Source organism: Rhipicephalus microplus, unplaced genomic scaffold (assembly GCF_043290135.1).
Source record: "Rhipicephalus microplus isolate Deutch F79 unplaced genomic scaffold, USDA_Rmic scaffold_13, whole genome shotgun sequence".
Lineage (NCBI taxonomy): Eukaryota > Metazoa > Arthropoda > Arachnida > Ixodida > Ixodidae > Rhipicephalus > Rhipicephalus microplus.
Window position 1 is genome coordinate 1,941,406 of NW_027464586.1, and position 14,139 is coordinate 1,955,544.

Consider the following 14,139-nt stretch of genomic DNA (forward strand, 5'->3'; position numbering starts at 1 on the left):
ACAAGTCCTCTTGAACCACGCTATTGTACGCTCCCTTGAATTTCTACAGGCCGGTAGGAAGCTTCACAGTGCAGCGCCTGATCTTGTGAAACGGCGCAGCCATGCAGGCAGGGCATTCAATTCCCTCCCTATTTTTTGTATACTACTGTCCTTGTGTACATCGTAGAGCACATAACAGTAATGATAGCAAACAGATCATTGATTCGGGTAGGCTTGGTGTTTTTATTTAAAATGGAACAACGAGGAAGCTGCTGAAGCTCGTGCCTGTATACAGCTGCTTTATATGGAGATGAAACTTTAACGAAAAAAAAAAAAGTAATGATAAACAGTAGGCTCATAACAAACAACATTTCTCTGAGGGTGCATGGAATATATGTCCCATGCAAGGCTATGCATTGCAGTCCTTACTGCATTAATTATGTACACGTACTGCAGGGCATGCAAGTGTATGCAGACACACGCTGACGAAATGACATTTTTAGCTACATACAAACGTGCACCGCACCAAATAAGACGCGCGTGTTTGTATAGTCGGGGAACACTCGTGAATATTGATGAAATCACACAGCTCGCTTACAGTATAAAACAAACACAATTGCGAACAATAAAGTTCGACGCTGTTTAAAGAGGCGGACCCAGATTACGAGGAGAATTATCAGTATGGCATACACACCACGTGTCAAGCTTTTGCAACATCTAAAGAGACTAAATATGGAAAGTTGCCTTTGTAAGTTAACATGACAGTACCAAATGGAGAAGCCACACGAGATAACAATTCATCGTGGGCTAAAGAATGTGTTTTAATTATTATACACAGCTTTGCAAGATAATATCGACGAGTTTTACTCGTCTAGGTGTGGGAGGTGTAGGCCTGATAGAATGCGATGTTGCTTCAGAGCCTTTCTTTCGTAATATTGCAATTTTATTCAACTCTTTCAAACGCGGCACCGTAAATTTCTACTGGGTGCTCGAACACGGCAAGCAGGTCGCGGGGCAAAATCTTTGCAACATTTTATTACCGAAACAGCGATACTAGCAATGCTTGAGCTGCACTTGCTGTTTTCTAAATTGTAACCTCCTCAATCTCATCACTGTGATCAGGAAACAGAGAGGAAAAGTACAGCAGTAGTACGTAGAGAAATATTCAATTTCAAGCCCTTTAGCAATATCACCTAAACAAATTGCCAGTTCACTGTTGAATTCTCGATGGAAACAAACAGCTGATCAGGGACGCAAGCTTGGCTTGGCACTGGCTTGGCCGTTCATACAGAGCCAAAAGCCGCTGCAGGAAACTGGATTGCGGATCGTATTGAGACAAAATATTTCATACATTTTTGTTTTCTTTGTATCATTTCTCTAATTGCTCTTGTGATGGCGTGGACCACGCTTCGTGATCTCATGTACCGGCGCACTGTTTTTAAGTTTAGTATGGCGCACGATAATACATGATTACGTGCTTTAATTTAAAAAGGTTCGCGAGTATAGCAGCAACACTGCAATGTCGGGAAGAGGATAGTAGTAGAACCAGTAGCAGCTGCATGCCCGGGTGGAGCGACTGATGCCCAGATGGAGGAATGTCAACCCGATGCCTTTTGTGTTGGCCGTTCTGGCAGTTCCGCCGACTTTATAGGAAGAGACGACCCCGTCGCTTGTCCTCTTCTCTTTTCCTTCGCGCATCAGTGACAACATTGACGGACGACGTGTTCGACTTCACCGTGCACGTGAGTATAGGTTGGTTTTTCATTCGAGTGAATTCTTGTTCAGATTTGCAACTTGTCGACTTCATCCTGATCACCTGTCACCGGCAATAAGTCACATACGTGTGATATTTAGGTGAAATAAATGATAATGCACATTTTCTGCTCCATTTGCGTCACTTAGCTACACCAGGACATGAGGTACAGCCTTTGTCGCCTAGCCACTAGCAGGCAAGATCGATCACTCGCATCCTTCAGTGTGCGAATCAACGCGCCTGCCTTAGAATTAGTAAGCTGCTCGCAAAGAAATCTTACCGAGGCAATTTTGTTTTCTGTGAACAATGCACCGTAGATTTGTCTTGAATAAAAAAAAAAACTTGAAAAATAAATGTCGCGACCTTTTAGAAAACGCCGTGTCTAAGAGCTAGACGCGGCATTTTGTAAAAGGCTAATCAAATTCAGTATGTTTTCGTAGTTTCTGCTTGAAATTATTATTGTCTATGAATTTCATGGCCCAATCTTTTGCTTTGGCTGAAAATCTCGGTGGCAAAAACTTTGTTCAGTGTCCCTTTAAGGGCAGGTGTAGATGCCATGATTTCAGTCGCAAATCTTTTTGCTAGTCGGCCGGCTGGTTAACAATAAGGGTACTAACTAGAGTTCCAGATTTCAGCAGCAACACATCGTCATGGCTTCATCAGATGCTGCATTATATACATTCTATCCTTGTTTTTAAATAGGTGTACCGTATGGTCCACTGTTACAGGAAACAAGCGAGCTCATGGACAGTTAGCCATGTGGTGCTAACTGGCAGCGAGGCTTGTGAATGGGACGCATGCGCATAGAATCAGGGTGCGCCCAGTTTTGTCTGCCATTTCTTCGCCTGTACGCATGACAGCATTGGAAAGCGCATCCGTATTTTAGCTGCGCAATTTATCTAGCCCAGTGCCTCCTGCTTCAGGGATTTCCTGTGAGCACAAAAAATGCATGATTTTAATCGTTGCTGCAGTGTTTTGCAAGTTGTCACCGTAAAGCACATCATATTTTTTGCATAATGCTCGCTGCAACTAGCAAGTTTCGATGACTCAAAATGCTGTTCAGGTCTGATGTAGCAAACATTTTAAGCTCGTCCTCGTGACCATGAAATATTGGTTTATTAAATAATGGAAGGCAGAGTTGGTATCAGTTGATTTACAGTGTGAAAATGAGAAGTGCGAAGGACCGTGCCTCGCAAGTAAGCCCCGAGAGCATGAGCAGAGAAGTAGCAGATGAGGATGCTCATGCGCTGCATTTCCAAATCTCACCAGCACTAATGCTTGACGGACTGCTTGCCACGCACTAGCGTGTTCTTTCTGAAACAGGACTTTGGCCCTGTAAGCAAGTTCTTGAAGGGCATAAGTAAAACGTAGAATGGGCCCCCTAAATGCACCCATCCTTGAACCATTGGGCTTATGAATTAGTGCCCTTTTCAAAATACAACTATTCTGAGCTATAAATTGTGACAGAACAGTGAACGAAGTTTAAAAATAGGAAAAAAGTCTTTAAATGTCCCCTTTATACATAGTGTTCTTGTGATGTCACTTCTGCCATTGTGGCCCTCTCCCGCCATGCCCGGGTAACTCCCTGGGTACCTACGGCAGTTCACGTGCTGCAGTGTGGTTTGTTGGGGGCTCGTCATCTGTTGCTGTGAACGATGTGGAAGCATTGTGGTTTTTTGTTGTCTTACTTTAACGAGCTCATTGGATTAGGAAGGCCTCGCTCGTTCACTCGATACAAGACCAGATAATCAAGATGTGCGACACATATACCAGCCACGGCGTACACCGGCTGCCCGCCACAACCTATGAGGGCCTATTATCTTGCTTTCACTACAAATTGCCTGGCCCAAAAACAAGTGAAAGCTCAAAATCTCTCGAGCCGCAATTTCAAGAGTGGATGTGCGAAGCGCAGCTGCTCCCATCGAAAACTAGTCGTGCAGAGCTAGGCAAGTTTACAAGAGATATAATATTATGAATATATTGTCACGGCCTACGCCACCAAAGTAGCAATGCCCCCCCCCCCTTCCCCCCCCCAAGTGTTTTAAACAGTGCTGATGTTGAGCTTGAGCCTCTTTGATTGCAATTTGTGAAAATAGTCGAGGAAAATATTATACAAGGCAGATAGAGACTTTGCGTGGTGTGTGCCGCGGTAACGCCAGTCATCACTTTATTTTTCGCGTATGCTTTAACACACTTTTCACTTTGTATTTTGCTTTTGTTGTACGCTAATGTACAGTGGAGTCACTGAACATGATAGAGACCGTGTATAGAATTAATTGACTAATTAAAAAAAATCCTGACACCCAACTTGAACCGATCGGCTATGCTTCAAAGTGAACTAATATTGTTTCCCATTCTTTATAGTTTGTTTCAATGCAATACCAAATCTCCGCGATCGCCGTCACGATTTTAAACGCCTTCCTCGCCATCATGATTTTAACTGCGGACAAGTTTGTATGTACAGTATCTTGGTAAGCTATATCTGTTTGCAGGTAAATACTTGGCTATGGCACTTACCCATAATGAAGTTGCACCTGAAGATGCAAATATTGCAAAGTTTCTTCAAGTAGCTTTTGTTAATCTGCACCAGCCAAATACGCTGGTACTTTTAGGAAAATCGGAATGTGTGTTCTCAATTTCAGGTTATAACTTTCAGCGAAGAAACACCCTAAGCTCTGCTCCCTCTGCGTGGACTACTAAATCAACTTGCCTCACTAGCAGCTCATAATTTCTCAAACTTGCATCGTGAGGCAAAACTAAACGGGTGCAAGCATGAGGAGACAACATGGCAGTTGTAGGCGATAGATTCGGTTGGTGCCCGGGCATGTTGGTGGCGCATTTCGGAAGTGATGAAAAGGCGCTGCGAGATGCACGTGCACACTTTGTATAGTTTCTGTATTGGACAGCAAACTTTTTTTCTTATCTGAGCAGTTTTACCACAGGAAGCTTCATCATATGGCGTGATAAATGAAGCGAATCCACAGGTTGAACCACATCATAGCCTCGCTGTGCTTTTGTACATTTTTTAGCTCGCGAAATTTATTTGTACATATAAGTGACAACTTGCCAGTAATAAGGCAGCACTTGTTTCTTTACCATATGATCATCTCCGGTGTGCTGCTGCCTCAATATTTCAAATTCTAAGCATTTACACCATTGTATGCTAAGTTTTCCTTCAAAGTGAGACAAGCCACATGTGTATCGTAGATCGAGAAGCATGCCAGTTTTACGTACTTGCAAGGTAAACATCAGAAATGCACAGTTGATCAAAAATACTAGTTTAATGGTGCATCTACATAGCAGAGCACCTGTGGCACCTCGGGAACAAGATAATGCCACATATGTTACAAGAGATAATTAAAAAAGACAGGGGACGTTTCTTGAACAAATAGAAACAAAAATAAAATGGCACGTGGCAGCGAGCGAAGGCGACAAGGGGGTGGGGGGAGCCCGTGGGACTTCAGCGGATGAACGTAAGGTGTGTGTTTAATATGTGGAAGAAAAAAAAATTCAAAATTTTGGCGACTGAAATGAGGGTGACTTAGTGAGTGCGCTCATGACGAGAGTAAACACGGTTATTATTTTTTTTTTCAAATCTCTTTTGAAAGCCACAAAAAATTTGTATGTGGTGCAGCCTAACAGAAGGTCCGTGAAGGCAAATTATGAATTCGTCGTTGTACAAGGGCCTATTATTTTTTTTTTTTCATGCGCACCATCCCCGCCGCGGTGGTCTAGTGGCTAAGGTACTCGGCTGCTGACCCGCAGGGCGCGGGCTCGAATCCCGGCTGCGGCGGCTGCATTTCCGATGGAGGCGGGAATGTTGTAGGCCCGTGTGCTCAGATTTAGGTGCACGTTAAAGAACCCCAGGTGGTCTAAATTTCCGGAGCCCTCCACTACGGCGTCTATCATAATCATATAGTGGTTTTGGGACGTTAAACACCACATATCAATCAATCAATCATGCGCACCATAAATAGTGCTCAAAATTTATTTGCATATGTTGTTTTCATCCTCGCTGTATTCCGTGCTGTTTATGATGTAAAAAAAAAGTAGCACGCTGAAGTGGTGCTGCTTTTGGGCAACAGTTGAAAATGGCGGGGTGCATGAATGCGGAATACTGCCGCTTGCACTCAAATCACTCTTGTGGTCACCTCCCACTGTTTGCAGCATGTGTTGTGTATACACAGCTGCATACTTCCTAGCTAGAAAAATTTGATTTTAGGTGTTTCACGCCATTTTCCATGTAACTATTCCACAATTGCACACACTGATCAGCAGGCTTTCAATTGCGCTGAAGGACACAGGTGCTATAAAATTCATAGTCGATTCTTTCAAGAAACCGTATGTAAAGGCTGAAGCTTCATGTGTACATACACACACACATATTGTTTTTTGTACTTTATGAAAGCTGCGAAGGTCCCATGTGCCTCCAAGCGTAACCTGTCTTATTTATTCTCCATCACCGCAAAAGTTTTGTGAGTTTCAAATAAAAGTGCTTTGCGCATGGCCACTTTTGGGTAATTTTTTGGTGTAGGTGTTATTTGAGCAGCCTACAGTGTTTACCTTATAAGCCTGTATGTATATGTTGCATTATAAGGACGCAGAATGTGTGTAGCTGTACAATATAGATGAAGTGTAAAAATTAAGTGTGTCTATTGTAGTGTTCTTGCAACCAATCTTACCCCCGTATTCTAGAACGTCCCTCCACTCAACGCTTCACCTTCACTTGAGATGGCTGATGGGAGCGCCGTCTTTAAGCAGAGAAAATTGCTGCATGTCAGCAATAATCTGCTGTGATTCTCGAGTAGCGCAGCGTCGCTTTCAAACGAGTAGCGGCACAGTGCTCAACTCTGTCAAGTGAAGGGTGAAAGTCGAGTCGGGGAGCGTTTATGAATATGGGGGTTAGTTTTGTTGTCTTGTTAGCCTGCCATTAACACTGGATTGATGCTACTTTGCTCTAGCTGTACAGTGCTCTCCAATGCTCAAGGAGGCACCGCACGGGGAAGGCTCGGAGCAAACCATGCGTGAGTTTCCTTTCATTGTTACCCTATGCACGTATTAAGTGATAGGCTTTAATGTATGCTATTTGTATTGTGCAAGTTTTTGGGGACATACAACTTCCAACACTTATATGTTCTGATGAAAATCACGCAAGAATGAGAGAAGCTTGTGCAAAAATTATGCAAGAGTGTAAGAAGCTTTTGCAGAAGTCTGTGAAATGAAGTTTTGAAATTTTGTGGCAATGTGTCATTGTACAGTGGTCAACAGTCTTGCTCAGCATGCTTGACTGCAGGGCTCCCGGCTGCACAGGCGCATCTACGGAGTGCCTGATGCATGATGGGCCAAATGTCAGCCTGCACACTGGTGCCTCTTATCCCCGTTTGTCTGTTACATCAGTGTCTCTTGTAAAGGGGATCAACTGTGCTACCTTTTTTTTTTTCGAATGTAATGAGTTCTTTTTCCAGATTATTGTTGTTTTAAGGTAGAGCCTCACATTTCTATCAAATACTGAAGATTCTATTTTTCCTTCTAGATGCTATGAAGTCACTCCTTGTGTTACAATAGAGTGAACACTGTTATGAGAAAAGCTACTTTATGGAGTTAACTCACTCCATATTGACTTAACACACAGAATTGGTAAAAACTACACTCCATTCCAGCTGCATTAGGAATAATATTCATTTGCATACTTCTGTTTCTTTTGTTTGTTTGTTGGCTGGAGGTTTGGAGTATAGGGTGGCCAGAGGGCACTGTGTAGTCTTTTTTCATCTTCCCAATTTTGTGAACATCAATTGATAGCCGTATGGGAAGCAGCCAGCATGCTGAAACAGCGGTGCAAGCATGCAAGATGTTCACCATTGCATGCAGTCAGTTGCTGTGAGCAACCTACTGCATACAATTAACTGCGAGTGGTGAACTAACGCTGCACTATGTGTGCCTCCTGGAAAGCTGCAATGGTAAAGTGCCACAATCGTATAGTAACATGGATAACATCGCAATTTGTTTGTTGAATAATTTTGCAACAGAATCAATGGAGTTTTGGATAAATTTGTGTATCTGCCTGGTTCATCAAAGCTACAGAGTCAAATGCGGTATATACTCGCGTATTATGTGTACTTTTTTTGTCAATCCGATCATGTGCGAAGCTAGTAGGAATCGCTGGCCTAAAAGCTCAACTGGGAATATATGTTGCAGGCGCTGTCACAGCTGTCTCAAAGCGGATTGTCATTTGTTTGCTAAGCCTGTTCAAATGCCCCCATTTTCTTGAAGTTCTTCCGAACAGTGCTCACAAAAACCAGTTCCCACGACAGGGTTATACCAGAGAACATAAGTACTCTCCAATAATTGTCGGGAACCCAACGTAAAGTAAGATGCAGACAAGGAAGCACGATGCCAACACAGTGCTGTGTGTGTCGCCCTTCATGTGTGTGTGTGTCCATTCCTTGTCCCAGTCTTCTATTGCGTTGTGTTCCCTCCGATATCTAACCAACACACCCAAGCTTCTATGCTAAGTCTTATTCAACTCACTCTTCTGCTGGCTCCCATACTGAATATTGCATGTCGAAGAACTCCACGCTGATGTGCTTAGCGGTAGCACGGTTTCAGTTTTCTTCGGTAAGCTTTATAACAGCAATCTGCCTCATATATAATTATTGTAGCCTATCACAAGGAACGGTAAAAACGCAATGGCCAGATGGCGAAACGGGGGAAAAAAAAAATGAGTGCGAAAACCTGCCTCATCTTGTTGATGTGACAGGTCCTTGCACGCGTTCAACATCTGTGCTGTGTCTCGGGAATACATTCTTGCCGTGGAAAAGGTGGGAAGATAGGACGCAAACCTTTAGGCATTTCGGACTACACATAAACAGGTTTCAGTTTTCAAGTTCAATATTCTAGGGAAAGCATAAAAGTTCATGGAAGAAGGGACCTTGCACTCAGTCCATTTTGTGTAAGACTGCACTCGCCTGCTCGACAAGAGATGTGCCTGACCAGAGCATCATGAAGTCAAATATGTCTGTGTGTGTGCTGGCAAGGTGGCTCGGGCTGGTTGGGGAGGGCAAAGTATGCGAGCAAAAAGTTTCTTGTAGTAAAGCAGGCTGGCTAATTATACTGGTGAGCAAATTATGTGAGGATGCAAATTGTGCGAGTAAATATGGTATGTACTCTTGTATGTTTCAGCTCTATTGCTATTGATCCTGCGGATCCAACTTGGCATCCGGCAGCAACAAAGAGAGGTTCTGCAGGAGGTGCGACAGCTGAAGCACAAGGTACGGCTCTTGTCCGTGCCTCGGCACGCCCAGCCAGCACAGCGCCCCTCTGACCTTCCGCGGCTGCCTGCTGGTACAATTGGAGAAGTGGAGGCAGCAGAGGCAGCTGTGCAGAGTAAAGCTGTGGCTGCGGCTTTGGTGTATATTTCTTGATTTTTAATATGCCTATGTAACATGCAGAAATTTAATACTGCTTTAAGATACTGTGTTTCGGGAAACAAACTAGTCAGGTTATCTCATGAGCCACTGTACTACAGTCGAATATGAATAATTCGTACTCAAAGAGGCCAGAAAATTTGTTCAAATTAAAAGAAGTTCAAAATAATGAAAGTTACCGTAATTACTTGAATCTAACACGCACCTTTTTTCCGGTTAAGAGAGTTCATAAATCGCATGTGCGTTAGAATCGAGTACGAAAAAAAAAATGAATATGGTCATTCTATTGCCATCGCCACTTACAAAATGGCCGCCCCCTACGTGCGTCGGCATGGCGCGTCGGTCATTTATGCCTATGTGTTTCCCATGCGCAGCACTTCATACGTGTGCTGAGGAGTTCGTCGTCATCTTGTAGCACATTAGCATCGACGGCATGGTAGGGCCGACTCCAAAAACTCGACGAGTGCACCACAATGCTGCTTCTAAAAGAAAAGTCGTCGCGTGTGCCGGAACGGACAGAAATCGGGCCGCATCGCGGTCATTCGGAGTTCCCGAAACGTGCGTGCGGGACTGGCGGAAACAAAAGCAGAATATTGTCGACAGCAAAGATTCACGCAAAGGCTTCAGTGGACCACAGCAGGGTCGGTTTCCAGAAATTGAAAAGCTGCTCGGCGAGTATGTGATTAAGCAGTGAGCGGCACAGCGGCCCGTGACGACAGAACTGCTCCAAGTGCAGGCTATGCAGTTAGCCTTAGAAAAAGGGCTAATGCAGAGCCATTTTAAAGCGAGCAGGTGCTGGCTAACGAACTTTATGAAGAGAAAAGGCTTTTCCCACCGAAGGCGAACGGGCATATGCCGGAAGTTGCCGTAGGAGTACGAAGAAAAGCTTCAGAGTCTTCAGAGGTTCCTCCTAAACTTGCGGCACAACAACGGCTACCTGCTTGGGCAAATCGGGAATGCCGATCACACGCCTCTTTACTTCGACATGCCTGGCACCACAACCGTCTAGGAGAAGGGGGCGAAGCAAGTTTGTGTACTGACATCGGGCCACGGTAAAACTAGAGTGACAGCAATGCTTTGTTGCACGTCAGATAGGCATAAGCTTCCCCCGTACTTCATATTTAAACGGAAGACGCTCTCAAAAAGAGTCGTTTTCGCGAGTGGTGTGATCAAGCGGGCCAACGAGAAAAAAGGGGGTGCGCGTTGCAACCGATGTCTTAGTTTTTTTTTTTTTTTTTGTCGTGGAAACCGGGCGCACGTTACAATCAAGGGCGCGGTAGAATAGAGTAAATACGGTAAACGAGCGGAGGGTTCACCATGCAGTGATGCATGTGCATGGAGAAGGTTTATTCACAAATTACAGGACATCCGTGATTAATTAAAGTAGTCAATACATGTCTGTACACGTTGGCCTTGCAACGAGTCAACAAGTTTTGCGTGCAGTTTGCAAAGCTTTTGTACTTCGGCTTCAGTATTCTCCTGGCAAAAGAAGTTGAGCGCGGCAATGTCCAGTGCTGACACTCTTCGAAGACAACTGTGTTTCCACTGTTACCATCTGCGCTGCAGCCGGAGCGTGGCCAGCACACATGATGAGAATGGAGGAGTGTCTCCACCTGGAGAAAAGCAGATCGGCATTCGAGAGAGAAACACTCCGCGGCAGCTTTTTTTTTTCTCTCTCTCTTCATGCGCGGTGTTGAAAGGAGAAGAGTCTCTACATAGCAGGAACGAAAAACAGGGGAGCGTGACACCGGCGCGTTGCAGATCGGCATGAGAGAGCCAACTCTCTGCGACAGCTTTTTTTCCCCTCTTTCTCTTCATGCGCAGTGTTAAGAGGAGAAGGGTCTCTACATGGCAGGGACAGAAACAGCCAAAGCGGGGCACAGGTGTCGCAGATTGGCATTTGGCAAACATTCCACCGCAGTCTTTTCTTTCCTTTTCTTCATTTTCTTCTTCAAGCACAGCGATGAGGTGTCTGAAGTGCCACCGCAGGATTGGGCGGGGTGCTGAGAGCATTTTCGGAGCGCGGTATAGCTTTGATAGGACCACAGCGTCAGTTCGAATTAAGTGTGTTGGAATAAATGAGATTCGACTGTATTTACTATAGTCTGTGAAGTCCGAGTGAACTGTCCTAAGCTAGCAGACGATGTAGGCGGCATCGTGTGTTTGATGGGCAGTGACTAGCAATAGCCTGCTTAAAACAGACATTCAGTAATTTTGTTCATTTATCACCCTATTTCGTGTCCGCTGCGGCTCTCTCTACTTTGAGCTACAGTTCACCCTGCCTTGTGTTAGCCGATTTCTTACCTTTTTAAAAATCTAACATGCACCCAATTTCGCAGTGTGAAGAAAAATGCACCTTTGTTTATTGTGATGAGATTTCTATAGCGACATGCCTCTTTGTTGGCTATCACAGAAAAAGATAAACAGCAAATGGTGCGACCATCTAGTGCGACCTTTATTTTTCTATCAGTTTCATCTATGACCAAGATTTGGTCGCTCTAAGGTTGCCTCTTAGTACGCCTTGATCATGTTCATTTATCTTGTTGTGCTCTGCTTACAATGCATTGATTAAAAACATGTCCAAGCTTCTTTTTGAATTCCACATATTTTATCGTTTTTCACCTGTAGAAGCTACTCCTGGTCAACATTCAGGCAAAGACATTGTAACCTCGAAGAAACGTGGTACAAAGTAATTATACTATTTCATAGCTAGAATCAATATTTATTAAGGGTTATAACAGTGTTGTATTTGATTTCATAACCGCGAAACTGCATTCAGAGAAGGACTTTGAAAGGTTCTCACACTGAGTGTGAGAGGGCTGATGTGGAAACCATTTTAGGTCAAGTGAGTTGAAGTTAGCGTAAAAAAACAATGAAATGTGATGCCCAAAAATTCAAGTTGTTGTTTTCAGTGTCCTCTTCTTGCAGAATTTTATCATGAAAACATTTCGATGTGCTGTAGCGTTTACCCCATCTATGCTTCTTGCATTTTTTTACAGCGCAAGCACCTCCTGCAGATTGGGGGACGTGGCCTCCGAAAAATTGGTGTGAATGCCATGAAGGCTGTATTGGCACATGACGTGCAAGTGCTGTACAGCCTTCATGGCAGAAAAGGGAAAAGGGCCTTTGTGAACCTGAGGCTCTGTAGATTAGTGACAGGTTAGACTTGTTCATTGTTTTATGTGTGTGTACCCTTGTGTATTCTCTGTACAGCAGTGCTTCATGTGTACTATGGTATTTCTGTTCTTGTATGCAGATGTCATCTGCCAAAAAGCTGGGTGCGACCAGGCGGAGGCCCTCAACTTTATTAAGAGGTGGCTGCCAGGGTCTGGTGATCGCTGTGGGGGCAGGAAGCGGCGCTTCAGAGAAGAATTTGTTGTGGAGCAGCCCGATGATCCCCACTCTCAGAGTGCAGATTATCGGCTGCTCGCGGCAGCTGGCTTCCTGCCCAGCCACAGCAGCCAGGGCCTTGACAGCACCACTGTCACTGTGCCCCCAAAGCAACCTGACCTGCACTAGAGCGGGCCTTTTTTAGTTGTGTATATATATTTTTCAATGTATACATTTTTTGTTGTACCAAATAAATAAAAAAAAACAAAGAATAAATAGTCTGCAGACTGTCGGTGGTGCACTGTTCGGCTAGCTTATGCTGATTCGGAAGCACCATCACCATGTTTTAGTTACAAAAAAATGCTCTAAACTATGAATACTCTCGATTACCATGTGGGGGACATATGTGGGGATTGCAAGTGGGGGACATACGCTTTCAACATTTACTTCCTAACGACTTTTTTCGATCTGCTGTACCAAATACCAGTACCAAATAAAGCACTCGCTATTGCAAAAGATAAATTGGTAAAAAAATAAACTACACTTCTAGTTTAAATATTCTTCTATTGTTTAAATATTCCGGTAAGAAAAATTCCCTACTAATAATGGTTACATAATGGCAAGCCAATCAGTAGCCAATATTCGTCGTGCAGGAAACATCGGTGTAATAACGGCATTTGATGGGCTGCAATGTGGCCCTGGATTGGTCCAATGTCGGTCGCACATCCGTAGCCAATATTCGTCGTGCAGCAAACATCGGCGTAAAAATGGCATGTGATTGGCTGAAATATGGCCCAATGTTGGCCGAACATTGGCAGCTTTGTCGGCAATACGATGGGCCTTCGTCGGCCCAATGTTGGTTGCATACTGGCTAAAACATCGGCAAAACGTCGGTCCATCATTGGCTTGAACGTCGGCCCGACATTGGAAGAAGTTGCACTTCCGACGTCGGCCCGACGTCGGTGCCGATGTTAGCCGATGTTGGTCCAAGATCTGCCTGGGTATCTTCAAACTATCAGCGCAAAAAAAAGCGCCGCACCACCACCGGGTGGGCTCGAAACTCCAACCTTTTGGTTAACAGCCGATTGCGCAAGCGAATTGCGCCACGGAGACAGTCCTGCTCCACTCTCACCACCATCAGAACATATCTTCAAAGCTATCAGCCTAAAGAAAAAAAGCACCGCGCCACCACCGGGTGGGCTCGAACTTCCAACCTTTCGGTTAACAGCCAATTGCGCCACGGAGACAGTCCTGGTTCACTCTCACCACCATCAGAACATATCTTCAAAGCTATCAGCACAAAGAAAAAAAAGCGCCACACCATCATCGGGTGGGCTCGAACCTCCAACCTTTCGGTTAACAGCCGATCGCGCAAGCCAATTGCGCCACGGAGACAGTCCTGCTCCACACTCACCACCGTCAAAACATTTCTTCAGAGCTATCACCCCAAAGAAAAAAAAGCGCCGCACCACCACCGGGTGGGCTCGAAACTCCAACCTTTCGGTTAACAGCCGATCGCGCTAGCCAATTGCGCCATGGAGACAGTCCTGCTCCACTCTCACCACCATCAGAACATATCTTCAAAGCTATTACCACAAAGAAAAAAAAGCGCCGCAACACCACCGGGTTGGCTCGAACCTCCAACCTTTCGGT

The 14,139-nt window shown here is 44.7% G+C and overlaps 1 protein-coding gene across 2 annotated transcripts; it reads left to right on the top strand.

Moving 5' to 3' along the window:
• Positions 1-1,491: 1,491 nt before the first annotated feature.
• Positions 1,492-13,030, top strand: LOC142783991 (uncharacterized). Of its 2 annotated transcripts, none has more exons than XM_075882606.1 (5): positions 1,492-1,721; positions 6,702-6,756; positions 8,912-9,000; positions 12,156-12,315; positions 12,413-13,030. In XM_075882606.1, exons 1-5 carry the CDS (start codon positions 1,575-1,577, stop codon positions 12,673-12,675), a joined length of 714 nt encoding a protein of 237 aa, XP_075738721.1. In that variant the 5' UTR covers positions 1,492-1,574; the 3' UTR covers positions 12,676-13,030. The 2 variants fall into 2 exon arrangements, with proteins under 2 accessions (XP_075738721.1, XP_075738722.1); XM_075882607.1 differs by having other exon boundaries at positions 1,590-1,721; positions 6,694-6,756.
• Positions 13,031-14,139: the final 1,109 nt, after the last annotated feature.